General features: G+C 33.7%; 2 protein-coding genes across 2 annotated transcripts; both read left to right on the top strand.

Moving 5' to 3' along the window:
• LOC104762355 lies at nucleotides 3,050–3,578 on the top strand. The gene has a single exon (XM_010485627.2). It carries the CDS (start codon nucleotides 3,124–3,126, stop codon nucleotides 3,433–3,435), a length of 312 nt encoding a protein of 103 aa, XP_010483929.1. The 5' UTR covers nucleotides 3,050–3,123; the 3' UTR covers nucleotides 3,436–3,578.
• On the top strand, nucleotides 5,051–6,400 carry LOC104762354 (probable zinc transporter 12). The gene is made up of 3 exons (XM_010485626.2): nucleotides 5,051–5,708; nucleotides 5,836–5,985; nucleotides 6,068–6,400. The coding sequence occupies exons 1-3, from the start codon at nucleotides 5,094–5,096 to the stop codon at nucleotides 6,371–6,373; spliced, it is 1,071 nt and encodes a 356-aa protein (XP_010483928.1). The 5' UTR covers nucleotides 5,051–5,093; the 3' UTR covers nucleotides 6,374–6,400.

The following is a 9,758-nucleotide window of genomic DNA, read 5'->3' as shown; positions in this document are numbered from 1 at the left end:
CTGAATGAGGAAAACTTCGGACGCTAGTATTCGAGTTTTTCTTTGGGAGGAAACAAATTTAGTCTCCAGCCCACATAGACGCATGGACTTTTTCCCGAAATTGGCAGATAACCAAAATAAATTATTGACTTGTATGTGTTTGTATAATTTGTATTGTATCATTCAGATTTTCCCCTGCTAAACAAAACACCAATTTGTATAGTAATGAAAGCCAATATGATGGAATCATTGCGATGGTTGGACATTATTAACTTAATTTTCTAAAAAGTCATATATTCGATAATTGATAGTTTTATAAACCTTTCGTGCGCAAATATGTGCATATGAAACACTTAATGGATGCTTATAATAACAGGTAAGACTTTCGGCCGTTGTGGAAAATATATAAACCTATAGAATTGGGACTGCTTTTATAGAATGTGGACCGATCTGACTTTGTCAAATTTCATTCTAACCGTTGATCCTCATTTCGTGTTTACTCATCTTCCGCACGCCATTAACAATAAAGATTCCCATTATTTTTCGTCGTCAAATTTGTCTAATCTCAGCCATATATATTACCTTCACTAACACCATATTCCCTAATCAAAATGTACATCAATACGATGTATACTAATCGAGTATCTAATTCAAAAAGGAAACGCATTCAAAGATAAAATTTTAGTTTTAAATTAAAAATATAGTGATGTGCTTTCACACAGTTTTGGAATGCTAAATTTAAAATGATCATATCCTTTAAAATACATTTCATCGAGTTATTTGATTACATGTGTCAGTACCCACCATCTGCTATGTATAAATTTGGGTAGATGTTTCTTTTTCACTTTTGTTTTTGTAAGGTTTTTAAACGTACTTCTTACGTTATTGCTGAAATAGGATCAGTAATAGGAATAAAAGACTTTGCTACGCATTTATCTCTGTATGGAAAATTCAGTTAGATGCTATGGGAGAGGAGGGATGCATCTGTCTTCAAACTTATCAAAACGTATTGTAGTTTACTTGGTTTGCTCAGTACCTATCTTCAATGATTCATAATAAAATTTAGATTTCATGTACTAAGTAAAATAAAAAAAGCTAGTTGAACAATTTAATCCGTTATATCAAATCATCGACTTTCATCAAATGTTACGACTTATGACTGCTTCACCAGGTTATGGTATGGTATATTCACGACAGGACAACCGATATGATGACAACTGGTACAAATTTTTTTATCCAAAACATAAGAATAATAGAATCGATCGACAACACGTTGACAAAAGAAACAAAAAAAATGATAATACTGGTGAACCACTTTTTATAACGAATTAGAGTATTTTGTAATTGAGAATTATAAGAAATCGTACATAATATCTAAGGTTAATAGTTAAGTAATAATAAAAAGGAAAAAGCAAAAAAATATCTCATATATTTTTATTTGGATAATAAAACTGTGTAATTTAATACCTCAAAAATTTAATGTTGTTCATTTTCCAGTTGTCTCAAGAATTAAATGTCTTAACAAGATTAATGTTATTTATAAATTAATAAATAATAGAAATGAATCGGGGTAAAACTGTACTTTATTGTGAAGTGACCTTAGTGCAGTGGCAGAAGGTAAGTCCATTTGTAGAAGGCACCATCACACCCGGGATCGAGTCCCGGCTCCTACGAATGTAGGAATTTGGCTACTGGACCGGCCAGTTGTGGTCCAATGGTTGACAAAAAAAAAAAAAACTGTACTTTATTGTTTATTAAGAAATCGTAAGTAGGAAAATGACAACATTTAATTTTTGAGGTATTAAATGACACGTTTTTATTAATTTAGATATTATTTTTCTAACAAAAAAAGACCAGATATTAAATGTCTAAATAAAAAATAGATGATGTATTTTTTAGCTTTTTACCCAATAATAAAACGTATTTGGAGCGTTGGCTTTTGTGTAACTATAGTAACTTACGTGTCTTTAAATGGCGGCTGGCTAGCTACTCTCCAAGGCTACGTTTCTTTTAACCACATTCTTCATTACTCTGAAAAGTATGAAGTATCTTATTTTTATATTTGTGGTACTTTAATTGAAATTATAGATTTGGTGTAGAGATATTATAATTAAATTGATTGGTCAACTATTAAATATCTAAAATAAACAAATAAACATTTTCAATAACTTAACTTTTACTAAAAGAGAAGTTCAGAGATATTCTTAAAATTACTCGAATCTAAAAAAATTCATTACATGTCACCTTGTCATCTCTGCGACTATACCATTAATTTTGTTACACTTGTTAAGATTTTATATATAGTTTTTAATATTCTACTTCCTTTATATCATAAAAAATGATTTTCTATTATTTTTTCTTATATCACAAAAAATGATTTTTTGTATACTTTTATCAATTAATGTTAAGAAATTGTAAATTTCAAGAACCATTAAATGAGAATTTAAAAGTTTAATGAAATATTATTACTTAATAATTATAAAATATTTTATTATAAATAAATATTACACTTATTGCTAAACATTAAATGTTTTTTTAATTCATGTAAAAATTCTAAACAACATCTATTATGATAAAGAAGGAGTATATTTTTTCTTTCTCCCTTTTTTTGCTAAATTTTTTGGCATATAAAATGTTATTCCCTATATATTATCTAAATTTCCAATCTACTTTTTCAATTTTCGTAGCTTAACTTTTTTTTTTAGTATTTTAGAAAATTGCTATAGGCTACATGTCAAGCTGTTTAGTTTTAAAAAGCCACCTATATAGGTTTTTAATGAGATACATTTAATTTTATACAATGACATAACAATCCATTATTAATATATAAGTATATATATTATTTAAATCAGTGATAAGGATGATATGACTTGGAGGAATAGGTTAAAAGAAAGTGCTAACATCTCCCTTAGGCTTTAGTGAGTCACAACCGTTGACCTGCACCACAGGAGACCAAGTCTCTAACCCAACCAACACAACACAACACCCCTAGACAAAAGGACAAAACTACCCTCACTTCTCTTACCAATATAAAACAACTCAAACGCATGTCAAAAAAATATAACTCAATTTCCTATTCCTTATCGAAAGAGAGGAAAACTCGAAGCGTTTTATACTTTGTCTTTAATATAGAAATTAAAAGGCATGATGAGAGGTTCAAGAACAGGTTCTTCAGACATGAGCGCTTGGTGTTCTGCTGTTGTGTTGCTGTCTTTAATACTTCTGTTATCTGTTCGTGAGAACAACGCTTCTAACTCGATCAGAGGGTCTCAGTTCTCAGCGAAACCTTGCGAGGAGATTTACGTCGTCGGAGAAGGTGAGACGCTTCACACCATCGGAGATAAATGCGGCGACCCGTTTATAGTGGAGCGAAACCCTCATATCCATGATCCGGATGATGTCTTTCCCGGTCTTGTCCTCAAAATCGCACCTTATTACTTCTCCAGAAAATTGTAAGACATATACCAAAGAACAAAAAGGTTTTTTTTTTTTTTTTCTCTTTTAATTTTGTTTTAAGCATACTTTTTCCTATGTAAAATATGTAGTTATGTACATATACTAAAGGATTCCATAATAAATACAGAGTTTTCAAAGAAACAGAGCCAAAACAGAGTATTTGTTTTAGGTATACAAAGTAAGTAGTATGGACTATGGATATGTTTCACGCTTTGCGATGAAAAAAATGATAGTATAAGATAAAACTTAGTTGCTGAAATTAATGCAATAACGAAACGCCAAGTTTCATTCAAAAAAAAAAAAAGTATAACGAAACGCCAAGTTAGAAAAAGGCAAACGACTTTGGACTACCGTAATTTCAAAAGAGTATCTTTGATTATTTGATAAACTGTGATATGTGAATTTTACGCCTAAGAAATCTCGAATCAAACAAAGGATATGATTTTGATTTATTCTGTACGAATGTTAAAATGATAATTCTCTAATTGGCCAAGAACGGAAGAGTAGCACAAATTAACAAGAAGAGAGCTCCGTTTGATAAAATAAGTTGTGTACGAGCTCTATGTACATATTTGAAAGCAAAGGGTTTAAACAAAAACTCGATGAAAAGTTTCTCAAATCCATGCACAAAATGCCCATTCCCAATCCATCAGCTGAACTTCGATTACCTTTCCAGCCCCCTAAGCCATAGTTTCACTTACTTGTGATGTGGACCGTACTTAGTTATGGCGTAAACCCCGAACTTGAACATGTTTCCAAGCTTTTAAGATTCAACATGCGCATTCCATCTCTGGATAAACTGGGATTTGTGAATCGCATAGTTGAAGTCCTTAAAACAATAACTTTTGACCACATACAATTAATTATACTTAGAGTTGATGGTGTCTGGCAAATGCATGCCCAATGATTGAACCATGTCATTGTGCTATTTGCTTGATTTATCGGTGGCTGAAGTCTGAACTCTGAAGGGAAACATACTTTTTTTGTGTGTGTGTGTGAAATACAGATGAGACACTTCTGTGTAAGTTTATAGAATATGACTATAATTCGAAAACTAACGAATTTGACATCCCAACTTAAGGTATACAGATCTATCACACAATCTATATATGTATTAGTATCTCAACTATATAGTAATTAATATCTCAACGTTGCCTCATTCGTCAAACTCCGTTACAAACATAGAAATTTGCGTGTCATAAAAAATTATCTTTCTCAATAGTCAATAGTCAAATTTTTTATATTTGCATTAAATACGGAATTACCCAAAATTATTTTTGTTCTCCTTTTTGTCTACGTTTTGCAAATAATTTTAGTTTGCAGAAACTAATAAACTACACATCTAGACTAATTATGTCGTCATCTCCAAAAACCACTGCTTCTCATTTACAACATCATTATCAAAATTAGAAGTAAAAAAAATATTATTACTGTGCATGTCGACATTATTGCCAGAGAATTACACAAATTACATATCTTGAGGGTCAAACGCTTTAAACCTATCAAACGAAAATTCAATATCTCCAAAACCCTGTGTAAACGAGAATCTCTTGTATATAAGCAACGTGAGTTGTTCACTGTTACAAACTCATAAATCAAAGCCACCGAGGAAGAAACAAAGAAAAAAACAAACCCTAACTTTTATCCAAAAGCCAACGATGGGTATATTCCAAAAAACCCTAATTTCTGCTTTCCTTCTCTACTTGTTTATTCTACCTCTTCTAGTCTCAGCGGCAGAGGAAGAAAGCGAATGTGGCGGATCCAAAGGTGGTGACTCTGCTGCGGCAAAAGCATCAGTTCGTAATTTCAAGATCGTAGCCTTTTTCTCCATCCTATTTGCCGGAGTAATTGGAGTCTGTTTACCTATTTATGGCCTCAAGTCAGAGAGCGATTTCTTCATGTATGTAAAAGCATTCGCCGCGGGAGTAATCCTAGCCACTGGTTTTGTCCACATTCTTCCCGATGCTACCGAGAGTCTCACTAGTCCGTGCCTTGGAGAAGAGCCACCGTGGGGTGATTTTCCGATGACGGGGCTTGTGGCTATGTCTGCTTCGATCTTGACAATGTTGATTGAGTCCTTTGCTTCAGGTTATTTCAACAGATCTCGGTTGGAGATGGAGGGTAAGACTTTGCCGGTGAGTACAGCAGGAGATACGGAGGAACATTCTCATGCTGCCTCTGCTCATACTCATGCCTCACAAGGACATTCCCATGGCTCTCTTCTTGTTCCCCAAGATGATCACACTGATATTAGGAAAAAGATTGTAACTCAAGTAAGTGAAAACACACAAAAACCCAATTTCCAAAATCCAAACCTTTTGTTTTTTTTTCTTCTGTTAATTAAATTCTTGAATATGTTTTAAAAAATAGTATTGACTCTGTTTTTTCTTATGGTGATAGATATTGGAATTAGGTATTGTGGTTCACTCAGTGATAATAGGAGTATCTCTGGGAGTATCTCCAAGTGTAAGCACAATAAAGCCTCTCATAGCTGCAATTACCTTCCATCAATTGTTTGAAGGTTTTGGTCTTGGTGGTTGCATCTCTGAGGTAATCTTACAATCATTATTTCTTACTTTCATATGATTATATCAGTTGAGGAGATAAAACTTACATATTTCTGTGTGTGCAGGCAAAGTTTGAAGCAAAGAAAATTTGGGTTATGTTGTTGTTCTTCTCACTCACGGCACCAGTAGGGATCGGAATTGGTATTGGAGTGTCAGAGATTTACAATGAGAATAGCCCAATGGCCCTAAAAGTTTCTGGTTTCCTTAACGCTGCAGCTGCTGGAATCTTGATTTACATGGCCCTTGTTGATTTGGTAGCTCCACTTTTCATGAACCACAAAGTTCAGAGTAGTTTGAAGATACAATTATTTTGTAGCTTATCTCTTGTTGTTGGTGCTGGTTTGATGTCGCTTATAGCTTTGTGGGCTTGAATAAGTTTTATGTGTTTTTTTCATAGATTTTTGAGATTTTTTTTAGAACAAATAAATAGTATTTGGATTTTGATATAAAAATCAGTCAATTCGTGGCAAGATGCTATCAGCTCCTGATTGCGCTCTCTTGAGTAAGTTATGAGGATTATTAGAATGTAAAATAAATAAAATCCTAAGCCTAATGATGCCTCATAAAGTAGAGCGAAAACTTTAACCATTTTGTGGGACAAAAGCAAATCACTCCACAACCTGCAAAAACTGGTAGTAAGAAAGAGATTTGTCAACAAGCTACTCAAAAATTGGATAATTTTGTAATGAATATGACCCTCACAAAGTCACAACTATGGCCCTTCATAAAAGCATAAACCAAGAGATCAAATTCTCATCAAAACGATCCGTTTTCATCTTCTGGATATTCATGGTATAACCCCTTCATACAGGATATGCCATTTTACAAGTTTTTATTCCAATTCTTCCACTTCCGTAATCACCAGTCTACATTTTAATTATCTTGAGACAAAAAAGAAAAGAAAAAAGCTTATCTAGATTCTTTTATTTTTCGTTATGAAAATATCATTTTAGCACTCATGAGTAGATAGACGTATGAAAGGAAAGTAAAATGCTTCGTTAGTAGAGACATGCCTTTGAACTTGGGTGGGTAAAAAAAACATCTTTGATTTGTTTCTTCCACTTCCATAAGCAGTCTACATTTTAATTATATTGAGACAATTAAAAGGCCTAGATTCGTTGCTTTTTCATGGAAAAAAACCATTCTAGTGCTCGCCGCATATGAAAACATGAATGTGTGCGTATAATACATATGCAAAGTAAAATGCTTCATTAGTAGAGACATACATGCTTTTGAACCTGGGTGGGTTTAAAAAAGAAAACACATCCTTGAATGGCTTCATTATGAAGCAAAATAATGAGAGAATAAGAGAAGCATCATCATCAAAAGGCAACACTTGAAAAAGAAAGAAAAATGGAGATGGATATCCATGGGAATAACCCCATTAAAGCATCTTCTTCTTTTTTCTCAAAATCACTCAAATGTCAAAAAGTCACCTTTATTATCAAAACTTGTATATATATATATAAACTGAGCCATGAGTCCATAAATAACCCAACCAACCTTCTCTCAATCGCAAAACACAAGATGGAGAAGGAGAAGTTATTACAATAAGCGGAGAAGTAATAGGGCATCTTTCTATTGGCAGGCGACTCTGTCGATTTGCCTCTCTTTTTTTTTGCATTGTTCTTTTGGCTATTGGCTATGTCACTTGCCAAAGGAGAGTTGCCCTGTCACTGCTTCCGCTTAAACAAACAAATCCGAAACAGAGATTGATGAATCTATCAGAGTAAGTTTTCATTTTGTTTTTATGCTTTACATATTAAAACACTTTGCATTTCTTGTTCTTCCCGGTAAATGTAACGTACGTAATCACAGAAATTTCCAGAAGATCATAGAAAACATACACAGATGGTTGTTCTCTCTAGTCTAAAACTCGTGGCTCTCGCAATTGTATGTTTATAATTATAGCATTTGTTTTGCACATTCATCAAGGATCTAAACCATTGATTTTTTTATGAAGTTGAAACTCCAATTTCGATTATGATTGTTTTGATCTATCTTGTTTCTTTAGCGCAGAAATTCTATTAATAGTTCCAAGGACGTACCAGATGTAAACTGAGACGAACATGAACTGGTGAATCAGTGAATGTCTCCGATCAGCAGTTTAATTAGTTTGAAGCGTAAACGTTAAACTTAAACAGAAGGGTTACGTTTAGTTGGGGAAACTCTCTTAGAAAGATCTTTTGGGCCTTTGTCACAATGCTTTTAATCTAAATGGGTTTTACAATCTTTTATCTAAATGGGCTGAATGTTTTTTTTTTTGTTACGGCTTAGAAGAAATTGTTTACAAAGAGGTTATAAAAATGTTGAAACTTGAAAGAGATCATACATATTTATATAATACAAAGAAATCAAGTAACATTATCAACGACGATAAAGAAGTATGCTTAATGATACAAGCAATTTTTTTGTGATGCTTTGTTCGGATTGAAGAGGAATTTAAATTTCATAGCAACTTTAGTAAGATAATGGAAAAAAAAAACGTTAATTTAAATACTATACAACTTGTTGTCTTGTTGAGCGTCTCACTTACATATTAAAAGCTAATGAAAAATTTCAGATTTCTTATAAAAAATAATAGAACAGCGAATAATTTACAATATATTTCGAAACGAAATTTCAAGATGTGTAGAGTTAGTCAGTACTAAAGTATGACTTATCGCTCAACGAAATTATAATTCTGTTGGGAATAGTATTAATGGAGCAAGTGAAACGAATCAATACAAGACACGTGAGAAAGCCACTGACATGTATTGTACGATGATGTCGATGCCAATTTCAATACTGTTTCCTTTTTGGCTTTCCACTTTTTCGATACTGTTTTCTCCATTACTAATAGAAAAAAGAATATGGATTTTGACCACCCAAAAAAAAATAGAAACAGAGCACACAAAAGTGTTATTTTCTTAAATCATAACCATCAATACATGATTTGCAATTTTAAAAAATTCATGCACATAAAAAAAACAAAAGGAACAAAAACTTTCCCACACACGATTTCCAAAGAGCTCAATTTAACCAAGCCTTCCAACGTCGGTGGAGCTGCTGCTCGCTGGCGTCAGGATTCCACTGACTCATCTCTTTTTATTGTCTTCGATATATTCATTTTAGTGCTCTCTTTTGCAAGTTTTTTTCCCAATTTTTATTTTTGCTTAATTCTTTTCTGACTTCTTTCGCCTCTGCCTCCGACCCAAAACCTAACCAATATAAGCTCCCGCTGATCTGTCTTTCACCGGAGAAACTCCACTACAACCCTTCCTCACCTTGGCATTTGATTGAGATACTAAGGTTTTCTCCAGTGAACCTAGTTTTCCAAATTGATTCAATTCACGGCCACTGTCTAGTTTCGATGATCCCTCAAGCACATGAGATGATTCTTGCACCGCAAATCTCTCTGACAGGCTCGGGTAGACATCTTCTTCAGTCCTCACTTTGGCAAGCGGTTATGAATCTAGGGTTTTCCCCAATGGACCTAGATTCAAACCCTGAATCAAACCACGACCACCGGTTGTTCCTTTCGATCTGTCACTCCACGGAGGAGCTCCCTGCCCCGCAAAGTTCTCTGCCTTGTACGGTCAGCCGCCGCTTTCATCTTTCTCCCTGGTCTCCGTTTGTGAAACTAGGGTTTACTCGGGTGGGCCTTATCTCAGCTATCGGCCCGTTAAGCTTTTCAAACGCAAAGCCCTCAACCTATAAACCTAGGTACAAATTTTTTGAACTTCGACTAAACCCGATTTCAAGTTTCTTTAGAGA

The sequence above is a fragment of the Camelina sativa genome, chromosome 18 (genome assembly GCF_000633955.1).
Source record: "Camelina sativa cultivar DH55 chromosome 18, Cs, whole genome shotgun sequence".
Lineage (NCBI taxonomy): Eukaryota > Viridiplantae > Streptophyta > Magnoliopsida > Brassicales > Brassicaceae > Camelina > Camelina sativa.
The sequence above is the reverse complement of the archived record's forward strand: the minus strand, read 5'-3'. Positions and strand labels throughout refer to the sequence as shown.